Source organism: Neomonachus schauinslandi, chromosome 14 (assembly GCF_002201575.2).
Source record: "Neomonachus schauinslandi chromosome 14, ASM220157v2, whole genome shotgun sequence".
NCBI lineage: Eukaryota > Metazoa > Chordata > Mammalia > Carnivora > Phocidae > Neomonachus > Neomonachus schauinslandi.
The window spans coordinates 68,727,568-68,749,095 of NC_058416.1; the positions used below are offsets into that span (position 1 = coordinate 68,727,568).

General features: G+C 40.1%; 1 protein-coding gene across 1 annotated transcript; it reads right to left on the reverse strand.

The window, feature by feature from the left end:
* On the reverse strand, positions 1 to 20,884 carry DRG1 (developmentally regulated GTP binding protein 1). Its single transcript, XM_021703530.1, has 9 exons — positions 20,708 to 20,884; positions 19,709 to 19,832; positions 17,977 to 18,152; positions 11,471 to 11,540; positions 8,871 to 9,040; positions 5,774 to 5,904; positions 4,414 to 4,581; positions 4,020 to 4,142; positions 1 to 450 (listed from the first exon to the last, which is right to left on the reverse strand). The coding sequence occupies exons 1-9, from the start codon at positions 20,747 to 20,749 to the stop codon at positions 351 to 353; spliced, it is 1,104 nt and encodes a 367-aa protein (XP_021559205.1). The 5' UTR covers positions 20,750 to 20,884; the 3' UTR covers positions 1 to 350.
* Positions 20,885 to 21,528: the final 644 nt, after the last annotated feature.

A 21,528-nucleotide genomic window follows, 5' to 3' on the forward strand; every position in this document is an offset into this window, starting at 1 on the left:
AGATGTTGCAGTCACATTTTTATCCATTTCACACTTAAGACCAAGCTCCCAAGTACCCCTTCTGCAGATGTCTCACTGTACATAGACCCATCCTCATTCAGTCCAACCCAAAACAAATTCTGACAATGACACATGAACTGCACATAGCTGGATGGCCTACCAGGTCCTTTATGCAGTTGAATTTACAAGGTGACACCAACTTAAGACAAAGTTCTAGCTTGGATGCCTTCATCTCCCTCCCCTGAATCCTGATCCACTGGCTGCCAAAGCTCGAAGGGGTTTGGGGTAGGGTGCTTGGTCATGGGAAAAGCTGCTATGGTTGGCCCAGGACATGGGTAGAGGGAAAGGTTTCATTTCTTCACAATCTGAATGACATCCTCGTCCTCCAATGTATGATCTTTACCCACTTTTTGAGGATTGTGTTTCACAGACAGACCCCAGACCAGAGCGCTGTATGGAAGGGAAAAAAAAAATAGTCAGTGTAAATAATCATCTCACTTCTACCTTAGCTACCAGGGTGCCCTCTTTCTGCTTAGATTTAGCATTCCAGCTCTTAAGAACCATAGGCTTGCAACATCGCCCCTCCCCAGTCAAGGACCACATTCAAAGCCCACAGGCATTAGCTTCCCCAGCAGTATGGCACAATGGAGCCTTCACATACAAAGTGGCAAAGACTTCTGAAGCTGTGTGGTTCCTCTTGTTCCAGAGCCAATTTAGGAAGGTCAAAGAGAAAAAACAAATGAGAAATGTGACAAGACTAGTTTAAAATTAAAAGGAGAAAGCATGGGTTTGATATAGAAAAATACTCTGAAATAATTCGGATTAGAAATTGGTTCTTACAATGTCAGTTATAGATTGTTACAGAATACCAGTTTTTATTGGGTCTACTAAAACCACCAGTGCAAACTTATAAATATAGGGCCTCCCTCCTTAGCCATGCAAGGAAAATTCTCTCTCCCTCCCAAGACACCGTAACTGGTATGTTCTCCTGACTTTTTTGGAATTTACGAAGGTAATTTTTTTTTTTTTAGGATTTTATTTGAGAGGGAGAAAGTGAGCGAGTGCACAAGAGCAGGGGGAGGGAGAAGCAGACTGAGCCAGCTGTTTTTTTTATCTATAGGCCAATACTAAAAATATGTTGTGCTAGTGATGGAAACTGGTGAACAAGACACTGAGACCTGCCTCACAAAGGCTAAGAACTATGTACCAAGGGATAGAAAATGACAGCCACATTGTTATTATATTGCCTTTGCAACAAAACATCTTTAAAAACCTATGTTCCAGGTGCCTGGGTGGCTCAGTTGATTAAGTGACTACCTACAGCTCAGGTCATGATCCCAGGGCCCTGGGATTGAGTTCTACATCAGGCTCCCCCTGCTCTGCAGGGAGCCTGCTTCTCCCTCTGCCTCTGCCTGCCATTCCCCCTGCTTGTGCACTCTATCAAATAGATAAATAAAATCTTTAAAAAAATAAAAATAAAAATAAAAACCTATGTTCCGGGGCACCTGGGTGGCACAGTCGGTTAAGTGCCCGACTCTTGGTTTCGGCTCAGGTTGTGATCTCAGAGTCGTGGGACAGAGCACCACGTAGGGCTCCCCACCATTTTGGTACTGTTTGCATTTTTTTCTTACACTTAAGTGCTGCTTTTTATTTTTTTAAAGATTTTATTTATTTATCTGACAGAGACAGACACAGCGAGACAGGGAACACAAGCATGAGGAGCAGGAGAGGGAGAAGCAGGCTTTCTGCGGAGCAGGAAACCCAGATGCGGGGCTCGATCCCAGGACCCTGGGATCATGACCTGAGCTGAAGGCAGACGCTTAATGACTGAGCCATCCAGGCACCCCTAGGTTTTTTTTTATTATTACAAAGATTATTTACTTATTTGAGAGCAAGCGAGAGAGAGAACATGAGCAGGGGGAGGGGAGAGAGAGAGCAGACTTCCCACTGAGCAGGGAGCCCGACGCGGGACTTAATCCCAGGACCCTGGGATCATGACCCAAGCCGAAGACACACACTTTACCGACTGAGCCACCCAGGCGCCCAGAAAACTAGTTTTTAGCAATCATATTCAATGCTTGCAGTAACATCAGTGCCTCCCATTTTGTTGATGGCAATGTAAACAGGTCCAGCCCTTGTGGAGAGCAATGCAGCAAAACATATCAAAGGCCATATTATCATTAATCCTAGATTAAAGAAATTAAAAGGGAAAGGTCTGTGTGTGAAGACAAGAAAACTACGTAAAGTAACAATAAATAGGAAAAATGTGGTTAATAAAAATGATGTGAGTCTTGTAACAGAAAACACATAGTGTATGTGCTGCCGAAGCGAGCACTAACAGAAAACACATAGTAAATGATTAAAGGACATGTGCATGTATTCAAGGACACAAACAGAATGCAACAAGGACAAATGTTACAATTAGTAGGTCTAAAGCTGAATTTTTTCTATTAAGATGGTTAAAATGCTATTTGTTCCATAATTAAAAAAAAAAGGAAAACAGTGACCAAATAAAATTCTATTTGCTTTGATGTTTTTTCTCCAAAATATTTTTCTCCCTTCTCATTTAATTCCCTCATTAACTTACAGTTCTAGAGGCTGAGAACAGTGTTCTGCCACCATGGAAGGCAAGACCTATATAGAAATCTATTAAGTCTGAAAAAGAAAAATAATCTAACTTCACAAGATTCTCCTTCACTGATTCAAGTATATGCCAAAATGTAAAGGTCTGAGGATAGTGGAAATTAGCACCTGCACGTGGAATACAGTTATTTTGGATAAAAGGAATGCGAAGTTTAATAAAGGTCTTCACTCTTTCAGTATTCTTAGGATCAGAAACTTTTTTTATCTTAATTCCAGTTAACAGTGTTATATTAGTTTCAGGTGTACAATATAGTGATTCAACATATATCGCCAGTGCTCATCACAAGTGCACTACACTCCTTAGTCCCCATCACCTATTTCACCCATCCCCCCAACCATCTCCCCTCTGGTAAACATTAGTTTGTTCTCTATAGTTAAGAGTCTGTTTCTTATTTTCTTTTCTCCCCCCTCTGCTCGTTTGTTTCTTAAATTCCACATATGAATGAGATCATATGGTATTTGTCTTTCTCTGACTTATTTCACATAACATTATACTCTCTAGCTCCACCCATGTCATTGCAAATGACAAGATTTCATTCTTTTTTATGGCTGAGTAATATCCTATTGTATGTATATACACCACATCTTCTCTATCCATCAACCGATGGACAAAAAATTGTTCTTGATAACTATACTACAGTTATGTGAGCTGATAATGTTAGAATAATGGTAAAGCATATAAGGAAACTCTTTGTACTATTTTTTCAACTTTTCTGTAAGTCTAAAATTAGCTCAGGGGTGCCTGTGTGGCTCAGTTGGTTGAGCATCCGACTCTTGGTTTCGGCTCAGGTCATGGTCTCAGGGTCGTGGGATCAAGCCCTGTGTCAGGCTCCGCACTCAGTAAGGAGTCTGCTTGAGATTCTCTCTCTGCCCCTGTCCCCACTCATGTGTGCATGCACGCTCTCGCTCACAAATAAATAAATCTTTAGAAAAATAAAATAAGATAAATAAAATTAGCTCAATTAGCTCAAAATAAGATGTCAGAAATTTTCAGCCTGTACCAGCAATGAAAGTATACAAAGGAGATTTAGGGGCATTTACCCATGCTTAAGGTTTAGAGGGGGTCTCAGTACCCACTGGAGGCCAGTATGATGCTGGCAAGGAGAATTAACATTCGTGTTTGCCAAGAGGAAGACCAATTAACAAGAGAAAATCAGAGCCCTGTGTACTGTCAGCCCACTGACCTGACAAGGCTTTTAGAGCACTTCCTGCTCCAACTTGGCATGGTTTTAGGAAGATACTGCAGAGTTCTAACCAAGCAAACTTTTTAGCAGCCCCCCTGATGCCATTTTCTTTAATGGTAGCCTAAGAATTGCTAGTTAGTGGAATCAGGAGCTCACAAGGAAAAGAAGGCACTACATGCCCATGATACTTACTATTTAAATTCTTTGATAAGATTTTTGTGAATCTTCATGCAGAAATCCTCCACCGTAGTTCTAGAGTAAGGCAGCACCACTGGGGATGTATAATCTGGCAACTGGCCTTTGGGTTTGGTGTAACTAGAACAGAGAGGGAGCAGAGGTTGCCTACTTCTTGGAATGTTTCATGGACTGAATGCAAATCAACCCTCCATCACTCCTGAAAAGATCAGACACAGATAACCTCCAATTAAGGAAGAAAGTGTCCTCAATATGGCCTAGCAGATGACAGAAATTAATTTATTTATATCTCCAAAAAGAGTCAAATTATGCACTAAGCTCCAGACGGTATCATTTTAGAATAGTCTGGTTTAATTCCTACAGCAATATGACCCTTTCCACTAAGACTTACATCCTCACTAGTTTCAGATAGTCCCAGATCTTTTCCAAGAGGTCATCAAAATTCCAGCGGTGATGGGCAGAGATGGGTACACAGTGAGGCACCTTATAGATGATATCCAATTCCTCAATGGAGATCTGATCAATCTTATTCAACACATAGATACAAGGGATATAAACTCTATAGAAGTAAAAGAAAAACAGGACATTAGTCTGGAGCTGTTGACAAGAATGTCAGTGTGATTATCAGCATCCCCTGGCCCAGGACCCCAAATCAGAGACTGCAAACATAAGAGGCAGATCAACCCCTCAACCGCCTCCAAAAGGCTTCCTACCAAAGTAAGGCAGAATATCCAAAAAGTGAACTATGAGTTGAGAAGTAACAAAACTCAGGCCCTAGTCTCAGCCATGCAGCTAATTGAGAGGCATCATAAGGAACAAAAGCTTTGGAATCACACAGACTCAATCTACTCCCAGCTCTGTCACTTCCTAAATCTAAATACCTTGGGCAAGTCTCAGAGTCAATTTCCCACAAAGTTGTTTTACAAACTGTAAATGTAAATATATTTTTAATAATGTATTTCATGATAATTTTTAAAATAAAACACATAACATCTAACAATATCACAATCCTAATGTCCATATCAATATGGCAGCTAAGGCTATATTTATAGCAAGCCACAACTTTTCAGGCTTTAACTGCTCACTTATACAGTGTCTAACTCAAAGAAATGGCCTTTGTTTTCAAATGAGAATCAAATAAATCCATCCAATAAAATAGGAACAAATGAACAGGAAAGCAACTAAACAACATTATGCTCAAATGCCAGGAAAAATTTTAACAGTGGCTTAAATTATTATTGTTTTATTATTATTTATTTTTTAAATTTATTTTTATTTTTTATTTTATTTTTATTATTTAATTTAAAATACTAATATATATAATTTAAAATACTAATTATAAATTTTCATGGAATAGGGCTTCAGCTACAAACCTTCAGGTTACAGTTGGAGAGAACAGATACAGCCCAGCTACATGATATATGATATGATATGATAGCCTATAGGATTTCTCAGATGGATTAATTCTGAGAGAGCAGATTGGGAACTACTTTCTTCCACCATCATATGACACAGCTTAGGAAATGGCCTAGTTGAATTTGACTAACATAATCAAATTTCAGAGCAAAGAAGAATGTTAGAAATCAAAACCAACCCTTCAATTTACCGCTAACAAAACCAAGGCCCACTACTATTTGAGATAGTAGCACAGCCAGTTAGAATCTATGTCTTCCAAATTCATAATCCAATACTGTTTCCACTACAAGGCTTCAAATTCAAACTCGGGCACCAGACTGTACACTTAGTCATACCTGTTTCCTTCTACCACATCGATGAGGTCATCTGCTGTGGCATCACTACGCAGTGTCACATCAGCATTGTGAATTTTGTACTCAGCCAGAATGCTCTTCACAGTTTCAGCATCCAGCTCACTCTGAGGGCACTGAATGTGCACAGAAGACAATAACTGGTCACAGAGCAAAAAAAATTTCCCAGAAGTATCTATCGTTATACCTGGATAATCCTAAGGTACAAATTCATTTCTAAAATCTGTTATTCTGGATGAGAAGAATTGACTTTTATTAGAAAATACTTAAAAACTAATAATCTGGGTGCCTGGGTGGCTCAGTTGGTTAAGCGACTGCCCTCGGCTCAGGTCATGTTCCTGGAGTCTCGGGATCGAGTCCCGCATCGGACTCCCTGCTCAGTGAGGAGTCTGCTTCTCCCTCTCACCCTCCCCCCCCATGCTCTCTCTCTCAAATAAATAAATAAATCCTAAATAATAATAATAATAATAATAATAATCTTTCCAAACTCAGATGAAGGTGCTGTGGACTGAATCACTCCCACCCAAATTCATATGTTTATACTCCTAACCCCAGTATCTCAGAATGTGACTTTTATGGTTAAAGATAGGGTCTTGAAAGAGGTAAGTAAGTACGTTAAAATGAGATCATATGGATGAACCCTAATTCAATGTGACTGACATCACTAGAAGAAAGGGAGACTAGGAAACAAACACACAGAGGGAAGACCATGTGAAGACACAGGGAGAAGACAGCCATCTACAAACCCAAGTAGAGGCCTCAGAAGAAACCAACCCTGATCTCAGATATCTAGTGCCTCCAGAATTAAGACAAAATAAACTTCTGTTGTTTAAGCCACCCAATCTATGATACTTTATTATGGCAGCCTTAGCAAACAAATACTAAATGTTCAAATTCAAACATTATGACAGGATAATGAGAAAGATCTTCTGGGCAGGACAGCTTAATTCTGTGTTAGTCATATCATCTGGACCTCTAGAATGTTAAATGTTGTAGGAAATTCTCAGTCCTCAATTCTATTACTTAGAAGCAAGCAGAATTGGACAAAGTTGATCACTCCTCCAATCTGAAAGTTTCTTTACTTGGCTTCCAAGATTCCAAACTCTCCCAGTTTTCCTCCTTCTTCTGTCTAAAAAAGTCTTATTTGCTGGGCGCCTGGGTGGCTCAGTTCGTTGAGCGACTGCTTTCGGCTCAGGTCATGGTCCTGGAGTCCCTGGATCGAGTCCCGCATCGGGCTCGCTACTCGGCGGGGAGCCTGCTTCTCCCTCTGACCCTCCCCCCTCTCATGTGCTCTCTCTCTCTCATTCTCTCGGTCTCAAATAAATAAATAAAATCTTTAAAAAAAAAAAAAAAAGTCTTATTTGCGGATTCTTCCCATCTCCCAACCTATAATCACTGGAGGGGGGCTATAAGGCTCAATCCTTGAACCTCTTTTCTATTTATACTCATTTCCTAGTTATCTCAGCTAAGTTCATGGCTCTAGAGTTGCTATCCACCAAATTTACATCTCTAGCCTAGATAATTCCTCATATGTCTATTTGATGGTAATACTTGGGTGTCTAGCAATCTCAAACTGAATATCCTAATCTTCCCCTCCCCTCCAATCCTATTCTATTCAAAGTCTTAACATTTTAGTACTGAGAGTCTATTGTTCTAGCTCAGGAAAAAACCTTATAGTCATCTCTCTCACAAACCACATCCAATCTAGGTGTAATTCCTACCAGCTACTTTCAAAATCTTTTGATAATCAACCACTTCTCATCTCCACCATTGTTACAACTCTGGCCTGAGAAACATCACTTTGTGACTGGATTATTTCAATAACCTCTTAAATGGCTTCTTTGCTTCCATTTCTTATATTCTCTCTTTTTTTTAAGATTTTATTTATTTATTCATGAGAGACAGAGAGAGAGAGAGGCAGAGGGAGAAGCAGGCTCCCAAGGAGCAGGGAGCCCGATGCGGGACTCGATCCCAGGACCCTGAGATCATGACCTGAGCCGAAGGCAGACGCTTAACCATCTGAGCCACCCAGGCGCCCCCATTTCTTATATTCTTAACACAATCCAATCTATTCTCAACAAATAGCTAGACTGATTCCACCAAAACCTAAATCAAATCATGTTCACTCCATAGACGGGAACCCAACCAATAGTTATCCAACTCCTGCAAAGTAAAAGTACATATGCTATGACTTCATCTCTTACCACCCTCCTACTTGCTCACTCTGCTGTTCCTCAAATATGCAAAGGCATGCTCTACCTCAGGGCTTTGCACTTGGATATTCCCTCTATATGGAATGCTCTTCCCCAGGATATCCCTTTTGTTCACTCCTTCACGTCACCTCAGTGAAGATTTCTCTAATCAACTCTCCCACCAACACTCTCCATCCCTTTTCCCAGTTTATTTTTGTCCTTAGATTTATCATCGTCTAATATACTGTATTAACTCATTAATTTTGTTTACTACGTTTACACATAGAATGTAAGGAAAGAGATCTTTGCCTATTTTGCTCTCTCTTCCAACTTACCCCCCCTGCCCAATAAGAGCCTAAAACAATGCCTGGCTCATGGTAGGCGCTCTATAAATCTGTGCTGAATGAATGAAAACACAAGATATTAGCAGCCATCTACTTCATGTAAGCATTAAAACTGGTCTATACTTGGGGCGCCTGGGTGGCTCAGTCGTTAAGCATCTGCCTTCGGCTCAGGTCATGATCCTGGGATCGAGCCCCGTGTCAGGCTCCCTGCTCTGTAGGAGGCCTGCTTCTCCTTCTCCCACTCCCCCTGCTTGTGTTCCTTCTCTTGCTGTGTCTCTTTCTGTCAAATAAATATAAATCTTTAAAAAAAAAAAAAAAAAAAAGTCTATACTCCCATACCACATCAAATAAATAACCCAAAAGAAGAAATGAAGTTAAGTCTGAGACTGATTCTTGTCCTACTCTGAAAGTCATTACAAGGTCATTGTGTTACCTCTGTAATGCTGGCAGAAGCCAGGTAATTTCCAAAGGTCAACATCCCTGTGCCTCAATCCACTCTCGACCCCAGTCCCCTTCAGCAGCCTGCCTCATATCACCTTCACTTACAGTGGCCGTGAGATTAATGCCTCCTTTATCCTTCTTCTTAAAGCCAATGTTGGGGGGTTTGCTGTTCAAGCGAATGCCAAAGCCTTCCAGCTCATTTTCAATTATCTTTTTGTGTCCCAAGGGTTTCAGGACATCCAGAACAATCAGGATCAAGTTACATGTCCGGGCCACTGAAGAATGGAAAAAAATAATTTATATCCAAGCAAAACTCACTAAAGACTTAACTAAGCCAAATACTCAAAAGCTGGGGTGGGGGCAATGGAATTCCATTAAGACAAAGGATTTTTTTTATAAATACATAGACACACATGAAGTTCTTAAGGTTACCAAATTCTATGCCAGAAGTCAATTTGCAATGTGTGCCTGGTTTTCCACTGGTACATCTAGATGTGTTAACTTCTAGATACACTAGCAGAAAAACAAGTCAGAATAAAGATAAGAACCAAGCAATAACCTAAATCCCAGAAAAAGTTTAGAAAGATTTAAAACAATAAGATTCTAAAACCATAAGACTAGTCTTATGTCTACTTGGCATATTTTTAGTCAACTTTATTATCAGCGTAATTATACATATACACACGTATATATTACATATGTATTACATGTATATTATCAGTGTAATTTACAAAAAACAAATTGTGTCCACGTTAAGCATATGGTTTAATGACAAATATATATACCTGTGTAACCACCACAGGCAAGCAAGAGAGAGAACATTTCCATCACCTCTGAAATCAATCTTCCCCTTGATTCCCATTCAACCACTGATCTGCTTTCTGTCACCACAGGTTTGCATTTTAAAAAATTTCATATAAATGGAATTACACAAAATACGGTCTGTGTGCCTGGCTCGCTTAATTTAGCATAATGTTTCTGATATTCATCCATGAGTAACTCCTAATACATAATTCTATAAATAGCTAAATTAATAAATCAATATAAGAGTAGACTAAAAATACTTTCAGACATGAAAAAACAATTTACCTATCATTCATCCTTTTTCTGGAAGTTTACTAAAGACTGTGCTTCAGCAAAACATGAAAATGACCCCAAAAAAGACACTGACTCCAGGAAACAGGGGATCCCAAACAAAAACACAGAAAAAAGTCTCAGACTGATAGCCATGCAAAAAGTCTATAGCTGCACTGTCCAATACAGACTCCACTAGCCACCTGGGGCTATTTAAACTAATTAAAATGACATAAAATTTGAAATTCAGATCCTCAATTACACTAGGCTCATTTAAAGCACTCAATAACCACACACGCCTAGGGGCTACAATACTGGAGAGCTCAAATTCAGACCACTTCCTCTACTGGACAGTGCTGATCTAGAAAGCAACCAATCCAGATTAAAGCAAGAAGACAGGGTACATGAGGGTACTGTCAGGGTTGTGGGAAAAGAACGAAATCACTAAGACTGTATTTGGAGCTATATTTAACTATACAGAAAAATACTGACTGATAGGCATTTGATCTGTTAGAACATTTGAAAAGTAGCAAACACAGAAAAGTAAATAAAACAAAACAAAAAAAGAAACAATTAACTCCATGAAAAACAAATTTCAAAAAGACTTCAAGAGAAAAGAATTAGCACTGAACAAAAGTTACATATTCGTTACATAATAATGTAAACTATGACTGATAAGTTAACTAAAAACTGTGATATAATTTATTTTAAAGAAAGGAGAGGGCAGCACCTAGCTGGCTCAGTCAGTGGAGCATGTGACTCTTGATCTAGGGGTTATAAGTTGGAGCCCCATGTTGGGTGTAGAGATTACTTAAAAATAAAATAAAAAAAAAAGAATGGGAATAAAGGTATAGAGTGTAAGAGAGCTAATTCTCCACCATAACATGAAATCAATAGATGATATCTAAAATTAATTAATCGTGAAATAGCAATATAAGCATAATATTTGAAAATATGAAGGTAAGTAACAGAAGAAACAGTTGAAGAGTTGATAACAGTTGCCAATGGGGAATGACAGTGGAGGTGAGGAAAGGTGGGGAAGCAGATTGTTGCAATTTATGATGAGCCTTTTATAATATTTTACTTCAAGTAAAAGAAGAAAAGAAGGAAAGGCATGGGTGGGAGTCAGGAAACCCAAGTTCTAGTTCTGAATCAGCCACAACCAGTGCAACAGTGGACTGAAGCACTTCACTTCTCCCGTCGTTAGTGTTTCTCCTCAAATGGAGATCTGGACTGTTACTCTCTGAGGTCCCTTCAAGTTCTGACATTCTACTCCAGTAAGAAGTCAGATAAGGGCCGCCTGGGTGGCTCAGATGGTTAAGCGTCTGCCTTCAGCTCAGGTCATGATCCCAGGGTCCTGGGATCGAGCCCCACATCGGGCTCCTGGCTCAGCGAGGAGCCTGCTTCTCCCTCTCCCTCTGCCTCTCTCCCTGCTCATGCTTTCTCTCTCTCTCTCTGTATCTCTGTGTCTCAAATGAATAAATAAAATCTTTAAAAAAAAAAAAAAAAGAAGTCAGATAAAACTACGCCCTTCCCTGTGTTAAAATCTCTTAAGTCCAACAGTCCCCAACTAAAGGAATAGTGCCCAGTAAAGGGATGATATCCCAGGATGGTGGCCCTGGACCACTCACCTGCAATGACTTGACGGCCTCTACCTTTCCCATCCTTGGCACCCTCAATGATACCTGGAAGATCCAGGAGCTGCAAGATTAAGGATAGGGTAAAGGCAAGAAGGGAAAAAGAAGTCATAAATCTGAACCGATCAAACAGAATGATTTATTTTTCAAGTATCCAAAGTATAAAAGATCCAAATCCAACCTTCCTTATAAGTTGAGTGTACATAACTTTTACTATGTTTTTTTTTAAGATTTTATTTATTTGACAGACAGAGACACAGGGAGAAAAGGAACACAAGCAGGGGGAGTGGGAGAGGGAGAAGCAGGCTTCCCACTGAGCAGGGATCCCAATGCGGGGCTCAATCGCAGGACCCTGGGATCATGACCCAAGCTGAAGGCAGACGCTTAACAACTGAGCCACCCAGGCGCCCCTTACTATGCATTTAAATGTCAGTTTTTTATATACTTTTTTAAATGCAAGTTTTTTTTTAATATACTTTACCTAGTTTAAAATGCCTAACAGCCCTGAGATAAGGATATTAGCTGAGGTTCACAGAGGTTAAGTGATTTGCCCAAAATCACAATCCTAATAAATCAAGTAAGATTATGGCTCACATTTTGAGGGCCAAATCCATTATTCTACATTAATATCTTCTAGGGGCGCCTGGGTGGCTCAGTCGGTTAAGTGTCTGATGCTTGATTTTGGCTCAGGTCATGATCTCAGGGTTGTGAAATCAAACCCCACGCATGGAGCCTACTTAAGATTGTTTCTCTCCTTCTGCTCCCCACCACCTCTCTAAAGTAAATAATAATATATATATAATACATATATATTTTATATATAATATTAGAACATACATATTATCTTCTAATATTCCTTCTTTTCAGAAAGTTGAGCCTCCACATCAATTCCTTACTGTAGATAATAGTTGAATCTTGATATTCACGTGATACATACTGAGAGCTTTGCAAATCCTCCAAATTCCCCAATTCACAAAAATTTCTCCAGTCATTCTTAATTAGGCGAGCACATAATAATCACCTGTAAAACCATCAAAAATGCAGATATCCAGGGCGCCTGGGTGGCTCAGTCAGTTAAGCGACTGCCTTCGGCTCAGGTCATGATCCCAGGGTCCTGGGATCGAGCCCCACATCGGGCTCCCTGCTCGGCAGGGGGTCTGCTTCTCCCTCTGACCCTCCTCCCTCTCATGCTCTCTGTCTCTCATTCTCTCTCTCGCAAATAAATAAAATCTTAAAAAAAAAAAAAAATGCAGATATCCAAGCCCCATCCTTACAAATTCTAATTTAGAAGGGCAAAGGAGGGTTCAGATATTGATCTATATACTTCAAAAGGTTCCACAGGTGACTCTGATGTGTGTCCCTAATTGAAAATGACTGCTTAATTGCCCAGAAAATGCAGTAAAGGGAAAAACTTCACAGAATTCATAGTGTATGTACATAACAATGAGAACATAAAAACCAACTTTTGCACACAAATCAAATGCACATCTCAGCAAAATTACAAACTATTAGTTATACCTTAAAGAGTCCACTGAAAACAGTTAAGAGCATATATAAAATCTGAAAATATCAAGGGTCCTCTGTATGGCCAATATTGAATTATCCACATGAACGGACCAGAACCAGAGTGGCAGCTTATCAAAACATCATTTAAAACCAGTCTTTGCTATAAGCCTATCTGACATTATAAAAATATACTTTACATTAAATAAACCACAATGGGGGCACCTGGCTAGCTCAGTTGGAAGACTCTTGATCGCTGAGTCTTGATGAGCCCCACAATGGATGTAGATTACTTACAATGAATAAATTTTAAAAATAACTAAATAAACCGAAATGAAGAAACTAATTCAGGAGGTGCTTAGACAGTTCAACTTTTCAAGAGCCTACTCAAAGTTCCTCCCTATTCTTCACTAAATAAATGTTACATCCTCTAAGACTAATACAACACACCCAACTGAGCTACCCTTTTATAATTTATGTTGAATACATCAGACCTGACTTGGAAACATTAGTTATATTGATTTACAAGGCTACATGGGAAATAATGAGCACACCAGATCTTGATTTCTAAACACCATTTTCCAATAAAAGAAACTAGAGCTCCTTCAGAAGTGGTTGATTTCAGGCCTGGAGCAGGGAAAAATCTAAGATTAGCATGGAACAGCATGTCATGCCAAAAAAACAAGAATGTATTCATAAAAAGATGGGGGCTTATGGAAAGTACACAGGAGCCAACCTGAAGGAGTTCCTAATTATCAAAGCTGGAATAAAACGAGTAACAAAATAATGGTAGTACTGGATTATAACCCATAAAATAAAATAAATATCCACAAGCCCACATTGATACACATTACTGAATAAATGAGAGAAGGAACAGCTCTTCCAAATAGCAGAATTCTAATTAATAACATGCAGTAAGAAAGAGAAAAATAAAGATTCGGCAGTAGGCAAAAAGCAGAGTAATAACTGCTGCAGAGAGGATCCAGATGGATGCTAAAATGAGTGGGCAAGTTTGAGAGATAGGATTTGTATCTTCTCAAAATACCTCTTCCAAGATATTTAACTACAAAAAAAAAAGAATAATTTTTTAAAAAAGAAAAATAACAGCTTTACAGTAGAGAAATCCTGCAGATACCACCAAACTGATGGGACGTCAACATCACCAATTAAGACATATAACATCATGAATCCTGTAAGATGCACTGAGAAGGACACACCATCATTTCATTGTATTCTAGACAAAATATTTAATACCTCAGTCTAATTATGAGAAAACACCTGACAAACCCAAACTAAGGGACACTCTACAAAATAACTAATCAATACTCTTTAAGTGTCAAGGTCTTAAAGGACAGGACTGAGAAACTATTACAGATGGCAGGAGAATAAGGAAGAATAACTAAACGCAACACAGGATGATCCCCAATAAAATCTTGGAAAAGGATGTTGGTGGGAAAATTGGTAATATTTGAATAAGATCTGTAGTTTAGGGACTACTGCATCAATGTTAATCTATTCCTGACAATTCTGTGATTATGTAGGATGTTCACATAAGGGGCAGCAACATGAATGATACAAGAGAACCTCAAAATAATTATGTTGAATGAAAGAAGCCACCCAAAAGAAAGTACATTTATATTTACACATGGTCTTATTTATATAAAACTCAAAATATAAACTCATCTGTACTGAAAAAATGTAGATAAGTAATTGCTTGGAGATGAAGGGGACCAGGAGGGAAGGGGCATGCAGAAACTTTTGGGGATGGTGTGTTCATGATCTTGATTGTGGTAACGTTTTCACCAGCATATAACTATGTCAAAACTTAGCAAACTGTATACTTTTCTGCAGTTTATTGTATGTGAATTATATCTCAATAAACACGTTTGAAAAAACAAAAAGTTCATCCATCAGTCGTTCCTAGAAATTAAGTCAAGAGTCTACTTCTTCAACTCTCCCAAAGATTCTACAATCTATTTCTAACACTTAGTAAATCCAAGTCTGCTAAAAAATATATTACTTCTGCTAAAATATATATATATATACACATACACACACATATTACATCAGCAAAAGGCTTTAATATATACTGAGCCTAGCTAATGTTCTCAAGAACTCAAAAAGGAAAATCCATCTGGATAATCTAAAACTCTTAAACCTAGAATATGGCTTTAAAAGACTGTCTGAAAGAGAGAGTATTACACTAAGAGAAAAGAGCACAGGCTTTCTAACTATCTCAACTGAAAACAAGGAAATTTATTGAAGCCCCTACAAAAGTAAAAAAAACTAAATTTAACTTTTCTTGACAGGGAAATATTTTTAAGGTTACATCAAACTATTTAAATGTGGCAACTAAACTTCAGACAATATCAAGGTGTTATGGCTGTAGACATAGCAACTAAATTTCATTCAATAAAATAACCTATGCTTTACATATCTGAATTTCATATTACAACCAAGAAATAAGAAAAGAACATATATATTTTTTTAAATCATGAAACTGTAGGATTTTAAGAATTCAACGTTAAACTAAAACTCAAATGCCTTTAAAGGTTAAAGCAGTTAAATGTGCAAGTCAATTATTTATATAGGACAACAGGAATCCCAGGGACCCTAGAAAGTTAAAATAAGCCCCATAATTTTTAAAACTGAACATCCATTCTGCAGGCTAATCTCTGCCTATGTGATAAGTGGTGGTTCAGTCACTACTTAAAACACCTCCAGACACAGTAATTTATTACCTCAAGAGGTACCATTCCATTTTCAGGCACCTTTACTGTTAAAAACATCATCCTTCCTAACAAAAAACCAGAAATCTCCCTCCTTATAATTCTTATTAAATGGTTCTAATTCTGTATACCTCTCCCTCCATGTCACAGATAATGAGTACTCTGCCACAAAACAGCAATTTAAAAAACATTCAAGGGGGGGCGCCTGGCTCAGTCATTAAACGTCTGCCTTCAGCTCAGGTCATGGTCCCGGGGTCCTGGGACAGAGCCCCACATCGAGCCCCATATCTAGCCCGACATCGGGCTCTCTGCTCAGCGGGAAGCCTGCTTCTCCCTCTCCCACTCCCCCTGCTTGTGTTCCCTCTCTCGCTGTGTCTCTGTCAAATAAATAAATAAAATCTTTTAAAAATAATAATAAAATAAAAATAAATAAAAAACATTCAAGGTTAGTCATTTTCATCCTGTTATGTACATCTTAACTTGGTTTCTAGAGAAAGTCAGGGGGCGGGGGGGAAGGAGAGTGCACAGGCAGAAAAGAAAACATCACGCAAAAAAGGGGGGAAAAAAACCTAACAGGTCAGGAGACACTGAAATGAATGCTTTGTAGGAAAGACAAGGAAAGAGAGGGTTAAATAGTTCTTTATTCTGATATACTCAAAAGCTCTGAAAGAGGTGTCAAGAACATCTCATCAGGGAAGAAGTTATTCTCTGAGCTGCCAAAACTGTGATTATCACCAAGACTCTAAAACCAGATGGCATCAAGCAGTGGTCCAGATATGCTCAAGCATCCTCATTCTTATTATATACATTTGGACATGGAATCCCTGAAAGGTCCATGTCCCAACACAGTCTCTGCATGGGCAGGGAAAAAAGCCATTGAAAATACCACCAGGACACTGGTCCCTTCCTACTTCAGATTAATAAAGAAGCACAAATGCACTTCACAACTCACTGTGTAGCTCAGGAGGGAAAACAAATGCTTTTACCAACAATTTCCAAAAAACGAGCCAAGGTACTCTGGGGCACCACAGAGAACTTAAGGGTACCATGGGCTATTCTAAGTTTTCAAGAGAAACAACAATTCTTGATATATGTCAGACAATAAAGGAACTACTAGCTCCACAGAGCTCTCAATTTCAACATTACATCCTACTACATTGCTTTCAATTACGTCATATCCAAAACTTTGAGAAGTTAGACTTTTTCATCAGTTGCTATAATAAAAAAGCACCACACAAAAATCAATGTAGAAAAGGAAACAAATGTGGTTGTATCCAATCTGATTCCAAAGTTTGAGAAGTTATGTGATACCCAACAGTGCACACATCCCACTGGTAAATAAATAACTGTGGCGGTAAGGACATAAATACTTAAGTTGTTTGGACCTAACAAACGGAACCATTACGTATTTCTTTTGGCCTGGGGCGCGTTAAAAAAAATTACTGGGACAAGAAAAGGTGTCAGAAAATAACTACTGAGACACTAAGGGTGCTGTGAGCCAAGAAAGCCTGGGAACCTCCAGCCTAGATTCAAATGTCATAGAATTCAGAATCTTGCCTTCTTAGCTGTGTAGCCAATAAGAATATGACCCATTAAAGCTTACATTTACATACACCTTCTTTCATACCCAAAGGGACTCTTCATTTGGTAGCCCTAAATCCATCACCTATCTAAGAAAAACTTCTCAGGACACCAACTTCATTAGGCCTCATAGACAAGAATTATCTTCTAAAAAGGATCTCACCAAAAAATACAAAAATAAAAAAAAGGATCTTACGTTATTTCTTTATTAAAAAGTTTCTGATGGTTCCTAGCTACATATAAGATAAAAATCAACTTCCTTAGCAGGCACACAAGGCCATTCATAATTCAGTCCCAACCTACTTTTCCAGTTTCTACCACTCCTGCCCCACGCCTCAGCTTGCACCACAGCAAACTATTTACCATTATGGCTGCCTGAAATTGCCCTTCACCTTCTCTGGCTGATGAAATTCTACCTGAACTTCAAGACCCACCTGCATTGTCATTTTCTACATGAAGCTTTTTTAGTCTTACCAGACCTTCCCCCAATATCCTCAGGTGAAAAAGTAGTCCCTTCTTTCTCTGTATTTTCACAAACACTATCCCACTGTGTTATGTACTGTTCTATCTTCCTTGCTAGACAGGAAGGGCCTAGTAGATCAAAGATCAGGTCTAACATACAGAGAGCTTCTTAAATGAATGAAAGAATGGATTTCTTCCCGTCTGTGGCCTACCGGCCTTACTCACCTGGATCTTGGCACCTTTGTATCTGATGACACCAGGCACAGTGGTCAGAGTAGTGAACTCATAGGCTGCCACCTCAGAATATACCCCTGCCAGGTTACTAAGCAGTGTTGACTTCCCCACTGATGGAAAACCCACAAACCCAATTCGAGCATCACCTGTCTTGGCCACATCAAAACCTAAAACATCAATAAATATCAAAAAGAAGAGGAAAGTTATCTCTTAAAGTGTTGAGATTCATGAAATTCCTTTCACATTCTGGTAGCCTATCTATCTAGAGACATATTTCTCCAACTTCTCCAACTTTCTCTCCAGAACTTAAGCAAACAAAATAGCAATTAACATTGTTTATTTATTTTTAGATTTTATCTATTTATTTGAGACAGAGAGAGAGCACAAGCAGGGGGGAGGAGGAGAGGGAGAAGCAGACTCCACGCCAAGCAGGGAGCCGAAGGCAGATGCTTAACTGACTAAACCACGCAGGCGCCCCTAACATTGTTTAATGGAATATTTATTTAGAAACTTTATTCCTCTACCACTTACACTATTATACACCTTTCTGGTACCCATAGTATTTAACACTCAAAGATTATATAATAATTGATCTAAAAATGGGTGGGGCGCCTGGGTGGCTCAGTTAAGCTGCCAGCCAACTCTTGATTTTGGTTCAGGTCATGATCTCAGGGTTAAGAGATCAAGCCCAACACTGAGCTCTGCGCTCAGCACAGTCTGCTTATCCTTGCCCCCTCCCCCCGCCCCCATTTGTGTGTTTGTGTGTGTATGTGTGTGTGTGCTCTCTTTCTCTCAAATAAATAAAATCTTTTAAAAATGGGTTTCTTCATATGTGGAATATAAGAAACAAAAGCAAAAAGAGAGAAACAAAAAATGAGACTCTTAAACATAGAGAACAGATGGCCACTAGAAGGAAGGGGGGGGATGGGTGAAAAAGGTGAAGGGGATTAAGAGCCCATGTATTGTGATGAGCACGGAGTAAGTATTGTTGAATCACTATATTGTACACCTGAAACTAATATAAGTTTGTTAATGTTACTAGAATTAAAAACAAATTTAAAGTAAAAAAATAAGTTTTTAAAAAATAAAATAAAATAAAAATGGGTCTCTTTTTTGTCTTACAAACTCTAGGAACTATGTGACTGACGGGATTTCTTTCTTTCTTTTTTTTTATGGCTGCAAACAACTTCAAAGCCAAATTCGTGGCCCTCCTCTAGGAAGTATAGACTTTATGACATTATTTTTGGTCCTAACCTTCTCTCTCTTGGGTTCAAATTATTCTTCATACCTTCACTTCCCTTTGCATCAATTTCCTTACTTATTTTTTACCTTGTTGATGTATGTATTTACATATTCCTGTAAGCCAATGAAAACCTATTTTGGATCAATATTAGGATATACATAGGGGTGCCTGGCTGGCTCAGTTGGAAGAGGATGCAACTCTTGAACTCAACATGAGTTCGGGACACATGTTGGGTGTAGAGATTATTTTAAAAAATAAACTTAAAAAAACACAGGATATACATAAAACTCTAGTTTATCACTTAGACAACATTCATTTGCCTTTGAAACCAGCAGAACACAATTCATGAATTAAGGATTAGAAAATACAAACCTACTATCATAGAAATTTTAAAATTACTTTTAAACCATATACCTATATTATTTTGACAGAAATTACACCAAAAAAAAAAAAAACCCAATGTTGAAGAAAAATACAAACCTTCTCCTGGCCCACCACCACCACCACCTTTTGGGGTAATGAGCTCTCTACGAAGCTTAGCAAGGCGAGCCTTAAGCAGCCCTAAGTGGTGTGCTGTGGCCTTGTTCTTTTGAGTCCGAGCCATCTGTAAGAGAGGAATCACAGCCATAAATCAGAAGCAGCTCCTACAAGGTAAAATATCCAGAATGAACGCTCCCCCAACTGGGAATGATTTTCTTCTAGATCCTACCTGATGTCAATATGTCCATTTTTGTCAGACTTAAAAAAGAGTGAAAAGTCATTCTCTTTATTACCCAGCCCATTCCCCTCACTACAGAGCAAACAACTGAGGCCCAAGAGAAGAGACATGACCAAGGTCACTGCAATTGGCACCCACAGACTAAAACTCAGCTGCGGAGTCCTTTTCTACTGCTTGAACCTGGTATGCACCATCTGATTTAAGGTCACCACTTTCCGGATTTTAAAGAGCTCTGAGCACTTCAGACAATAGAATCACACAGTAATTCAGGTGGAATCAATAGCTACTGCAGATGTTATCCCACATCCATTCCTGGGAGCAATACTCTGGGAAACGTGGTCTTCAAAGTAGAGATTGGGGAGAGGAGGATGGGTTTTGGGAAATGATGAAAGATACTGAAGTGCGTGAGCGGATCAGGGCTGGAGCAGCCGGGCGGAGAGGACTGTGTTGCTCACAGAAAAGGAAGACTGAGAGGATCGATGTTCGGACAGGAGCCGAACACGGAACGGGGTACCGACCAAGGAGCAGGGGTGTGGAACGCGGGCCCCGGCTGAGGGGAGTCGAGGGGCTCCAGCAGAGGCTGAAGGGAGTCGGGGAACGCAGGACCGGGAAGAGGGGAGTCGGGGGACTCGGGGCCCGGATGAGGGGAGTCGGAGAACGCTGGGCCAGCCCTGACGCGGCTAAAGGGAGTATAGGCAAGAGCAACGCTACCTAAAAAGGAACACTCCGAGGGAGAGTGAAGCGCCAGCTGTGCCTATTACCTCGGCTTCGATCTCCGCAATCTTGGCTAAGGTGCTGCTCATGGTGGCGAGTCACGCGGCCTTACGGGGAGAGCGCAGTAGCCTCCGGACAGACTACTTCCCCTCACACAACCGCGGGGGTATCTGACAAGGCCACCAGGCGCTACTGCAACGCGCAAGCGCGGTACTTCCTACTTCTCGCGAGAGAGTTCCGCTCGAGGCTCTCCGCGAGATGTACAGTTTGGAGTGGTCTCCTCCCCCTCAACCAACCCCGCCCCGTCCCGCGAGCCAGCGCGGTGTCATAGAGCCCGCGGGAGTGGGGGCCAGAGAGGCCGCCCGGGTCTGTGCCTCCCCGAGCGCGCGGAGGGTCGCGCGCCGCTCGGCCCCGCCTCGCCGGACCTGCGCCCATGCACTGTTCCGCGCCCGACGTCAGGCCCGTGGTGCGGGAGGAGTGTCTTCTCGTTACTGCCGCCTAGGCCCGCAGCCCTCCGACCCAGGGCGTGAGCGAAAAGCGCACTCAAGCCATCTACTCCTCTTCCTCGCCAGCAGCGACGGGCCCTGAGGCCCGCTTTTCACAGCCAGGGAGAGACCCCGGCGGACTCCTTGGCCTCGTGGACTGAATAGAGACTAATCTTCAGAAGGCCTATCTGGCCCACTTGGAAAAAAAAAAAAAATGCCCCCTTTCAATCAGTCAAAACTATATTTAGGTGTCTGTTTTGTTTATCCCCAACCCCGAGTACAGTGCATAGCACGTGGTGAGCCTGCAGTAAATGGGTGATTGATTGAATAATTGCCAGAGAATCAGTGCTTGCAACATAGCTTGTAATACTGAAAAATTTGAA